Source organism: Anser cygnoides, chromosome 6, assembly GCF_040182565.1.
Source record: "Anser cygnoides isolate HZ-2024a breed goose chromosome 6, Taihu_goose_T2T_genome, whole genome shotgun sequence".
NCBI lineage: Eukaryota > Metazoa > Chordata > Aves > Anseriformes > Anatidae > Anser > Anser cygnoides.
This window is the reverse complement of record NC_089878.1, coordinates 35,130,667-35,142,415: the sequence shown is the minus strand read 5'-3', so window position 1 is coordinate 35,142,415 and position 11,749 is coordinate 35,130,667. Positions and strand designations below refer to the sequence as shown.

The window sequence follows — 11,749 nt, the reverse complement described above, 5'->3', positions numbered from 1 at the left end:
CGCCGCCGCCACCGCCCCCCCGCCCTCCGCGGCGCCTCTCGCGAGAGCGGCCGCGCCTCCGTGAGGGGTTACGCCGGCTGCGTAGCCCGGCCCCTCTCCGGCTGCGTAAAGGCACCGCCTACCGTCTGGAATACGGAAATGACGTGCGCGGCGCCGCTCCGTTGGCGGGCTCGGGGTCTGTCAGGTGGCTCCTCAGGTGTAGGGGGGGGTGGGCGAGCCGAAACCAGCCGCAAAAAAGTGTTTTGTTTTTGTTTTGTTTTAAGTTTTTACAGCCCCAGCTGGGATTAACGAGAGGCTGAGCGGGCGGGGTGTCCGAGCTCAGATCCACCTGGCTCCTGTGCTGAGCCGCGCTTCCCGCTGAACTCAGTCTGATGATTTACTACTAATAAACGAATAATCTCTCCTAACGTTTGCTTGCTTTCCTTTCTTCCTTTCAAAGTTTAAAAACCAATATCTCCCCGAAGTAGGAGCAGCCACGAGTGGAGCTCTGCTGTCCCAACTTGGTGTAGCTGCCTCAGAAGCGGGTGTGGGTGTGCGAGGAGCGGCTCTCCTGCCGCTGCCTGGGAGCTCCGAGCTGTCGAGGCTTGCTCAGCACCAGGGTTATTTTGCTGGGACCAGGTTAAAAAAATCGCTTACTGCGTGTCTCAGGGTCTTCACACACACGCAGGAAGCTTGGTGGAGCAGGTCTTGCTCTGAGGTATTGCCAGGTGCTCTTGTATCTTCTTGGACTGTTACCAGCTGGGGATACTGGCAACTTGGCATAACTTGCCTCTTACTTCACTGAACTTCCTTGTTTGAATAAAAGCTCACAGATTTCTTCAGACCTCGGTTATTTCAGTGATCCTATTTATTGCCTCACAAATAGTACACAATGGCATGAAGAAGGAGGCAGAAGCTGTCAAATGGAAATACGCGGCAGGGGTGGGAGAAGATAACTTTAAAGAGCTTTGACAGGTTTGAGTTTAGTATTTTAGCATCTCCTTCCTCCTCCTGACAAAAAAATAGGCACTGTGTAATGTTTTGTGAGGTACCCAGGGAGCTGGGTTCATTTAAATTCATTTAAATCTATTTTATCACCTGCTAATTGCAGATATTTCTCACTGGGTGCTCACGCAGGATAGATACTGATTTTCAGTAGCAGTTTGAGACAACTGCATTCAGTGGTCCAAAGGTACCGAAAGGTGTCTATTTAAAGTGCTGATCATCATGGTTCAAAATGAGAGCTTCTTCTCATGTAGCATGTGCCACTAGCACTGTACAGCAGCTTTGGTCACTTACAGTGAGGTCACAGCTAGTTCTTCTACAACTTCAGTGCTAATTTTATATAAGCAGTTACGATTTTATAACCAGACATGACAGAACCCTAATGATACATACAGGAGTACCATGCAGCATGGAATTACTTGCCTGATCTTTCCAATTGCAGAACATCTTTAAGATTTTGCATATTCACATGAAATTCAACTACAAAGGCTTCTGTCATTAGGAGCTTATCTTTGCCATCATATTTTTGGGCCCTTAGCAATATTAAAGCAGTGCAATGTTTTACCTCATTGTTTAAATCATTAGGTAAAACTTTTGAAACTCAAGTGTTCTGTGTATATTTTTAATTCCCTTAAAAACTCATGGAAGAGTATTAGGAATGTTCTTGTCTGTGTAATTTACATTTATATCAATCAGCATTGATAAGGGAAAAAAAAAAAAGGAAGACAGGGAGAATTAGATCCCTGGCTTAAAAATCTTAATACATCAAGAATAAGTAGAACATCATTGAATAATGACAGTACATAATGAATATGATTTATGCAGGGTATGCACTACTTACTTGTCATGCAGAGTGCTGCAATCACCCCTTCAGTCATAGGTTAAGGTAATTAAATACTGGGTTTGCTATTGGGTAAGCTTCTGACCTCTGTCCCCGAAGATGCAACAGTGCATTCTCACTTACTTAACAGGTTTTGATCATTAAAAAACTGAAGAATTAATTAATTAATCCAATTAAAATATATTGGCGGAATCATAACGTATTTTCCTCTTAAATCCATTTCAATACCTGTGAAAATCAAATATGCTGAAGGTAGAAGAAAGTTGCTTTTTCTCTACTTTGAAATTTAATTAAAACAATCTGGTTGAAAAATCATACAGTCAGTTAACTCAATACTTGCAGGTAAGTATTTAAATAAATAAAAAGAAAAGATCAACAGAAGTCTTGCAAACCTAAGGACAATTAATATCGTTAAAGATGTTTTATTTAGGTTCTTTTTTTTCCTCTTACATGAAAAGCTGATATTCACAGGGCCCAAACCTCTGAGCTGCTGACTACCACTGAGTTGCCTCTGATGTCCATTAGTCTTTAATGGCATAAATTTGGAGAAGCAATAAAGGAAAGATCCAAATGCAAAAACTGGGCAAACACATAATTAAACTACGCACACCATCTCTTTTTTTTTTTTTTTGACTCTATAAAGAAGGACAAAGCCTTCTCAGTAGTCCAACCGAGGCTGTTATCAGCAGGAACTGCTGAATCCTTCAGGTTTATTCTGTGCTACAAGGACAGTTACAGACACAGCCGCAAACAAAAATCTGCCTAATATTATTTTTCCTGGAATGTCTGGAGACTAAACAGAAAAATGGTGACACCTGATGCAGCAAACAAATGAACACATGAGGATGGAGAGTCTCAGTGGACAACAGCATTGTTCTGACTAGCATAAAAACTTCTCAGGAGGAGGATGCCCTCCTGAGGCATCATGAAAACCCATTTGAGTCTACCCTTCAGTAGTCTACAAAGCAAACCATCTTTCCACACCTACAGCAGCACTGAAACTAGAAAGAGCATTAACAGCTCAACAGTTAAAGTACCCAGCCTTACCATTACAAGTGTTTTTAAGGCATGTAACATTAAACCATGCCATTGTTAAGCAGTATTATTTATTTTGACACTAACAGTGATGCATAAAGTATTATCCACATAAATACGTCATTTTTGTACTTACGGTCATTTTGTTCCAATTGTTCCTGACCAATTAATTGCCAGTGGCATAGGCAGCAGCTAAAAAGCACACATCCCTGCATAGACCTTTTTCTGCCTACCACATCTACAAAGTGTCATGCTCAAAGTGCTGGGCTGACATGCTGTATGCTGCAGTTTCAGTCAGTGGATAAAGGCAAAAGACGTCTTTCAAATTCTGTATATTGGGCATCAAAGATGACAGACTGAAATGCAACAGATACAAGTCATCATTTTCACACAGATACAAGATTCAAGATTTCAAATAGATACAAGTTACATCCTGGGGATCAATTCCTAATGACATCGCATTATTGTCCTTCAGAGATTGTTATTAAGGCTGCAAAAGATGAAATCTTTCATTCTGTATGAAAGTAGGGGTTTCAGAATTTTTTAGAGAACCTAAATCCTCAAATGCTCAGAAATATCAGTGAGTATGCATTTCCAGTACCCCTGTTTTGGAAATAACAGTAGACTGAAATGTACTTGTCAAATTTATTTTTCACAGTACAATTGCACATGCAAAATTGAAGTATCCCTAAGGAATCAATGTTTTATCTGAAGTTTGGTCTTTTTAGTATCTTCATAATCATTCAAACTGTTTTCTGCTAAGACCCAAAAATTCCAGAGCATTGCCAGCCTTGAGTTTATCCTGTAAAAACAAAACATTTACATATGTTTGTGTGTGTTTAAGTCACGTTTCAGTCAATTGTTTTTACTCAGATGCTTTCACTCTTGCTTTGAAATGCTCTCATGAACTGCTTTAAAGAGACTGAAGGGCCTCTTCCAATCTTTGCAGGAATTACTGTACTCCACTGATTTTTCTATAGTTGTTTTTTTTTTTCCAGGTCTAAAACCTGGAAAACCTTAAAAATGATCCCTCCCCGCTCCCCTCTCCCCCCCAACAAACAAACAAAACAAACAAAGAAACAAAATCCACCCAAATTATACCTTCAGTTTATGGTCAAAATCTTCCATTGAGTCAATCAGTTTTCCAGGTTCCAGTTCCCCCAGTGGAAAAGGGTAATCTGTCCCTAAAATAACTTTGTCCTAGTAGTAAAGAAACATTGTACATTCTGTAGTAACATCAAAGAATGTAGTTTCACATGCTTTCTGGAATTTATAATAAATCACAGGAAGTTACACATATCTATTGAACTGATTAATTATGAAAGTGAATGTGAAGATAGTCTCTGGATTCCAATTTACATTTAAAAAAAAGCTTAAAAACAAGTATTCGAGTTTATTGGGGAATTTGAATTTGAAAAAAAGTATTGGTTATTTCTTAATTGTTTTTGTGATGCCTAACTAAAGTGTGGTGTACTTTTATTCTAATATACAGAAAATTCAAAATGTAAAACCCAGACATGTGGAAATGAGTGTATGCTGCTCAGATGATTATGGTACAAGTACAAATGGTAATTTCCTATGGAGATCGATTTTCTTTATTGTGGTGCTGCTTTGAAATGTTACAAAATGGCATCTATTGCTCATCTCCTGCCCTACGAGTACTGCTTCTACTTCTGAATCATTTTTTACGTTCAAGGAAGTTACTTGCATGCTCTGCACTGCTGTCCAAAAAGACCATGAAATCTTTTGGCAGATTTCTTGAAGGATCTCAGGAAGTTCTCCACCAAACTCACAAAAGATGCTTGGATTTGGATTCTTGAATTTGAAATTCTTGAGTATACACACACATAAATGCACTCACTCACACAAACTTGAATTTATATATACTTGAAAAGAATGTGTAATAAAAAAAATACAAAGCAATCAAAATTATCTTTTGTGCAGTACTTTAAAAGCTGTAATACATGCAACGTGATACTACTTAAAGTGTGGTAAAATGTAGAACTATTACAAATATTTAAATTGAAAAGAATATATTTTATTTAACTGGTATTCAGCTTCAGATAACAAAACCAAAATCTCATTTGCGAATTTCATATATTTTTTGGAAGTCTATGATTTCCTTAAAATGTCATTGTCTTTGGCTGGGATTGGGTATTAACTGTGAGCTGGAAACCCATGTCTAAGAATATGAGTGACGTGATCTGATTTGTTTCTGAAAGCAACATTCAGGGAATAGAAAATTCAGTAAAAATCTGCATGCATCACTCCTGTTATCAGAGACAGAAACGAATAGGCAGATCCTCAATGGGTCCACATTGTTATATGTTCATTTCCACACCGCAATGATATTTCTCATATTATCATCTACCCTGGAGAGTGAATATTGCCAACTCACTTGATTTTATCAAAAGTCTATTTTCTTTCAAGCTTCATCTCCTGGAGACATGAATATTTGAAAACCACCATTTTCATTAAAAATGTATGTTTTGAAATGTCTCATAAATTTGAAGTCAAGCTCATGAATTTTGGGGAACTTGTTATAGTATTTAAATTCAGTTGCCAATACTGAAACAGGACAAAGAAAACGTATTTCAGTTATTTTATGAAATTATTCTTTTTCCTATTTGTCAAATGCTGCTTATTTATTTTACCTCCAGTAGATGCCACCAGAGAGTCTGTGAAAGAGTCTAAATGAAACCTTACAGGAGATCCAAACAAGATACAAATTCTATTGTTCTGTCCTATATTATTGTATTATAATTTATTACAGAAGTCCTGCCATATGATTAGAACAGGAGAATTTACATTCCTCTGTCTACAATTTATATTCGTCTGTCTACTGCATCAATTTCTGAGTGCAGATTAAACAAAATATATTTGGATATGTGTATGATTAAACAGCTAAATACATTCTTATATTCATTATAAAGTTCAATCTGGTACCAAGGCATTTTCTGCACATATGAAAAACAAATTTATGCCACAAAAAATACAACAACTAAATAAAAACAAAAAAAAACCCACAACCATACCAATTAGCATACTAACTTTATATTGGAAAATGGATTTCTTAGTAAAGGAGAAAGTACCTTCCCAGCTGCTTATTACTGAAGGTTAAGAAGGTCAGGAAGGTTTGTACATTCTTGTTTAAGTTTCTTGTATACCAGAGCAGAAAAAAATCTCACCCCATCATTGGAATAATCTATATATATTATTTCAATTATCTTTTTATTTTCCTCTAGTTTAAAGTGTTTCACAGCTAATCATGGGATCTGTTCATAAGCAGAAAAATTAAGAGCTGTAAATTAATGAGAAAATCTAAAAGTAGAGTTATTACTGCTATTTATTAGGCTATTTATTTATAATCTTTGAGCTTCAGCCTGTACCCGTCCATAAAATGGGGTTTGCAATCCCTGTATTTATCAACTGGCCTCGCAGAAGTCCTGTGAAGTCTCTGTAGCTAGACAACACTCCTAGCATATTATCTATCATCATATTATGCCAAAAGATATCAGCAAAGTTCATTTTCCATAGTAGACCTTAAGGTTCAATACCTTAATAAAACCTCTTGCCTTTCAGAAAGGTAAATATGGCCGACAATTTGCCTCAATGGACTCTTCTACTCAAGAGATTTTTTTTCACTGTAGTACAGACCTGAATCTTAAAATGAATCTCAAAGAAAGTCAAGCATGGTTTCTTCCTCTTACGTTAGTGAAAAATTGTATTTGTCCTGAATCTCACCTTCTTTCCTGCTACCAGAATACATCTCAAGAAAAGGCCAGATTGTTATAGCCATTTCAGCTCCAGCTTCTGGCATGAGAACGTTTTACCTGCTGGTGATGGACCTTGAGGAATCGCCATGAGGTGTATGCAGAGATGCACTGAATCATTTAATCGTCTGCCAACCCGGTTCTTCACTTTTTATAGCCAATATCATTAGGGATTTTTTGTTTAGCTTTGTTCACTTCATGCTACCTCATCATGGGGAGAGCAAAGGACTGCAGCAAATCTGCAGCCTTACAAAAGTATTTCTCAGAAATGTTTACTCCTGCCTCTTTTAACTGTGATAGGCTCCAATTAACCTGCACCCCAAACTACGAAGGGCTGAAATTAAGTGTACGTGACTCAGAGCTATCACTGGATTTTAATATTCATAAGCTCAAGGCCCACATGTGACATTCTGATGCCACGTAATGGCTGTTCCCTGAGGACCTGAAGCCATGTGCATGCAGATCTTTACACACACTGATGCCCTTCCTGCACAGCTCTTAGCTACGCTCCCGAGAGCTGTCCTATTTCAAACCTTTGGTTTATGAAGTCACACGTCATGCTAGAGACCCAATCACAATGTTTTTAGCCCTGCATTTATTCATCTTATCCTTGTTATTCTGCCAACACATGATTTGACTTTTGGAATGGTATTATGTGACAACATCAACTTTAATGGGAAAATGAGGGAAGGTTTTAATCTTCATGGTTATAAAGCGAAGCTTGAAAATATGACGTGAATGTTTCTTCAAGGATAAGATGCCCTAGCTTTGAAAAAGAGAAAGAAAATGTACTGCTTTCCAGGTTCTCGTAATTCTTAAAAGCATTAGAGTTTTTGGGATCTGACTCCTGATTTTCAGTACCATGGTTGCCAAATATTGCAGCAAGAAGCCAAATCTGCTGCTTAGTTAAATGCACGTAACTCTCCTACCGTGTTTCACATTAAGAAAGAAGGAAGTCTCATTTTAATTAAACTGCTCCTTTATTTTGAAAGAAATCTTGCTCTATGAGTAGTTTCACTGGACTGAGACTTTTCTTGAAAATATCTGCCATAAATACAATGCTATCTCCATCAAGTGCTTCTTCTTGGCAGCCTCATCTTTTGCCAGGAAAATAAATAGCTACTCATTATATATGCCTGACTCAAAGCTCGTCCTACCTCAAATAATTTCTATAGGTGATGTATTTCACTAATTCAATGGACTTCATATTTCTCTGAGCCTCTGCAAAATAAAGCTTAGATTTCAACCTGTTCAATTTCTCTCCCCACCTTCTCCCCTCAGAATTCCAAAAGATAACAGAGCTCACTCCATCCTATCAGTGCTATTCTGGATAAGGAATCCTTTGAGCAGGGGAATTTTAAAACGATGTAACACAGGCATGGCTAATTATATTACCAGCACATGGCCCACTCAGATATAGTCATGTCAAAGACTATGTACGCACTTGTAGATAAAGCAGGCTGTAGATTGCTTTCCGGCCCTGAGGCCAACCACCCAATACCACCCAAGTATTTTCCCCCCTCCAAGACAGGATGGCTGCATTTATTCTGTTTAGCTATCTGTATTCTGTTTATGCTTGTTAATGTGAAAAATTGATATAAACCACAACATTCTGCAGAGGAAACACTGCGAAGGAAGACGCACACTGAAAAAGTAGATTTACTCCTCACTAAAGTTATCCACTGGTCAGTCAAGCACAGATTATACCCAACCTGGCAAAGAAAGCTGCATCTCATGAAACGGTAGTTATTTTAGTGAACAAAGCAGGACTGCCTCCTAAACCGGAAAGAAAGAGGTACTAGGAAGAAAGATTACATTCATCTAAACCTCTGTAAGTCTTTTAAAAAAGAAACTGGCTATAAAAGTTAGCATGCTCCACCAATAAAAGGTTTTACTAAAAAACAGCAGTCTGAAAGGGAATCCCTGTGCTTTCACAAATGCCCAGCCCTGCAGTGCTTTCTCCACAGTGTTCAAAGGGTAACTAAATCTGGTCCTAGAGAGGCTGCAGAGGTCATGTGAAGGCTTGCTACCCCATGAGAGATATCTTCTAATGACCAGTTAAGCAGGAATGTTCTCTGGCATACAGCAGGGGACTAGAGAGATGCTTGAACCCAACACAAATTGAATATACTTAAGGAGTCTTCCCCAAACCACAGGCTAAACAAAAGGGCAACAGTTGCAAAAGAATTTTATGTAGAATAAGTGATTTGCTATTCTGTAAAACTACAAATAGTGGATGATACTGTTTATATTTATAGAAAGAATAACAGGCACAACTACTAAAAAGCTTCAATGGAGGAAGACGAGGGTATTCTGTTGTTCTAAGGAAAGAGCCATCTTATCGCAAAGATAAGAATATGATTAAGAGGCAAAGGATCAGTGAGGCTGTTGAAAACAAGAATGCAAAGGTAACATGTATACCTGCAAAAACAGACTTCATATAAAATGACTGTATGCAGCAGAATTTTTATTTGGATTTTTAAATCTTTCCTTTTCCTCCAATAATTCCTTGTTTCTGGCACTGTTTTTATAGTGGGAAAGATTCTACTGCTGTTATCATCAGGGACATTTATTATTGTCTGGACTTCACAACTGTGTTCATTAAAAGCCAAGTACAAGTACAGATAGATACTTAAATGACCACACTGATATGTCAAAAGCAGAACAATAAAGTGGGAAGAGGATGACTTACCTCCCATCAGATAGAAAACAAAAGACAGCAAAGCCAGTTTCTCAGATTGAATTTAAAGAATAGATTCAGTTGCAGAAGCCCTATTCCATTCTCTTCAGCCAGTAACCTCTTCCAGACCTTTCCACCCCATGTCATATTGCTGAGCTCAAACAGGCAGAGGAGAATTAAAGATACCAACGTCCCATGTAGTACACTGAGCTAATGTATTGCATCAAGAAACTTCATTTCAGAAATTTGTTGGCAAAGTAAGAGACACCAGAGAGGCTACTGCACATGATTTTTAACAACGCCGAGTAACTTTTAGATTAGCCAATTGCAATCCACAATCTCTCTCTCCTCAGACAACTAAATGTTATTTTTGAAGGCATAATGATTAAGGGCCATAGGCTATGTGTTGCTTCTTAGGAGGAAAGGTATGGAAGTTCCAGTTTAAGCATGATGCACAGACAGCAGCTTTCCCACAATTGCCATAGCTCAGAGCAGCCTTGAGGTGCAAAGCTAACTTGCTACTCTAAAGCAGAACTGCTCTGACACTTGAATTCTATGCATGTTAAAAAAAGAAAAAAAAAAAAGTTAAGCTCTTCAGTAATGTATTAAGCATCCTGTTGTACTTTCTTTCCTGCTTTGCTCTTGAATTCAATAGTTTAACTTAAAAACAGTATCAGACCAGAAAAAAGAATGTGGGGGTTTCAGCTACGCTGAATCCCACAGCTTCCAGTTTACCAAGGTCTTCCTAATGATGGCAAAATATGTCTCCCAACATTTAAAAATGCAAACAACAAAACAAGCGAGTGGCCTCGTCTCCTTGGCAATAATAATAAATAATAATAACAACAACAACAAAGGAATCTGACCGCCTATACATGGCAATTTAAAATTCAAGAGCTAGACTCATCCCTGCTATACTATACCTCTATGTAGAATGAGAACATACTTATGACAAACATGGCCTGGATGTGGGGAGACTTCTTGGAAAATCAAATAACAGAAGGCAAGTGCCAAACTGTTATTCTATAAGCTTTTGGGTATCTTATAAAATTGAAATGCGCATCACATATAGTAACATTTTAAAATCTTTTCTCAAAATTACTTAATACCATTGGATACTGTAAATTACAGTTACATTCAAAAGGTAATAATACATCATAAAAAGTCCTGGACTGTTGACCATGATATATTTACAATTTAAAGGTTGGTAACAGAAATTAACAGAAATCGATATTGGGCTGGAGCCCTAGAATTTTGTTAATAACCAGTTTGGTGCCTAAAACTTCATCCCTGACACAGATCTCTCCATCAGTGCTCAGGAGGACTAACATTGCCAAAAAAATGCTCTAATATGTCTGGAAAGAACTTGGCAAATGCCACCTGAGTTAATACCCACTGATGTTATAAGAACTTGCCAATACTAAGAGCTCATTAGCAGATCTTTTGACAAGTAAATCAAACTGGGCTTTATCTTTCTTGCTGATAATGGAACTAAAGCTTCATGGCAGTTTCTTTGCACACTTTATGGGGCTTCTCCTACAAATCTATTTTTGATTCATGATGGATTTAAGAGAGAAATACTATCCCTCCTGTTCTTATAGCTGTAGTGGTATTGTATACATATATAAATATATTGTGTATACATACTTTACAAAAACTTGTGACAGCATTGTTTCAAGTTGTGTATGTGCTGTCACTGTTGAATTTTTCGTGAATCTTCAAATACAGTTTTCCTAAAAAATAAAAGTACTGTAGGGAAGCTGAGTCCAATCTCAAAGATACAAAATTTCCTGTGCAGCACAGACTGAAAACCCATGGATTTCAAACGGATGTGATCTGGGTACACAGTACCAAGATAAGGAAAAGAAATAGTTTATTCTACTTTATTATTTTTGGTTGGCCTAGGCAAGTCATTTCTGTATCAGTTTTTGTACAGACTTATTGCAGCAACCCATTCAAACTGTTACAGATGAAAATGGGAAATCAACAGTAACTTTTCTCTAGAAGGAATGAAAACATCTGACTTAGCTGATTTTCTGAACTTTGGTCATACAAGAGGCCCTGGTGACAACAGCCTCATAACTGAGAAAGTACTAAGTGAGCCCAGAAACTAACATACAGGAAGATGAATACAGTTGTCGACACAAGAAAGCCAATGTCAACAGTTTGCATTTCTGTATTTGTTATCTGGTGAGTTCAAGAGATCAGGACACAAATACAAGCCTCTTGTTGATTTGTAGCTATCCATTAGAAGTTGGCAAGAGTTATGCTGTCCTCCCCTCCTTCCTGAGCATTTAATAATAAGAAGGAATCATTTGAATTAATAAGAGGGAATTATTTGAATGGTCTTGGATTTTTCTGACACACACTGTATGTGATTTAAACAGGCTGCTAAAGTACAAAGATTTCTTTACTTTCTACTCTAACATTTAAAAT

General features: G+C 37.7%; 1 protein-coding gene across 14 annotated transcripts in view; it reads right to left on the bottom strand.

The window, feature by feature from the left end:
- Positions 1 to 3,491: 3,491 nt before the first annotated feature.
- The window catches only part of ACMSD (aminocarboxymuconate semialdehyde decarboxylase), a 47,788-nt gene continuing 39,530 nt past the window's right edge, over positions 3,492 to 11,749 (bottom strand). For all 14 annotated transcript variants that reach the window (XM_066999241.1, XM_066999238.1, XM_066999239.1 and 11 more), the window contains 2 exons: positions 3,962 to 4,060; positions 3,492 to 3,662 (listed from right to left, as the gene is read on the bottom strand). In XM_066999241.1, coding sequence (XP_066855342.1) covers positions 3,600 to 3,662; positions 3,962 to 4,060 — 162 coding nt within the window. In that variant the 3' untranslated portion in view covers positions 3,492 to 3,599. The remainder of the gene's footprint in view (positions 3,663 to 3,961; positions 4,061 to 11,749) is intronic.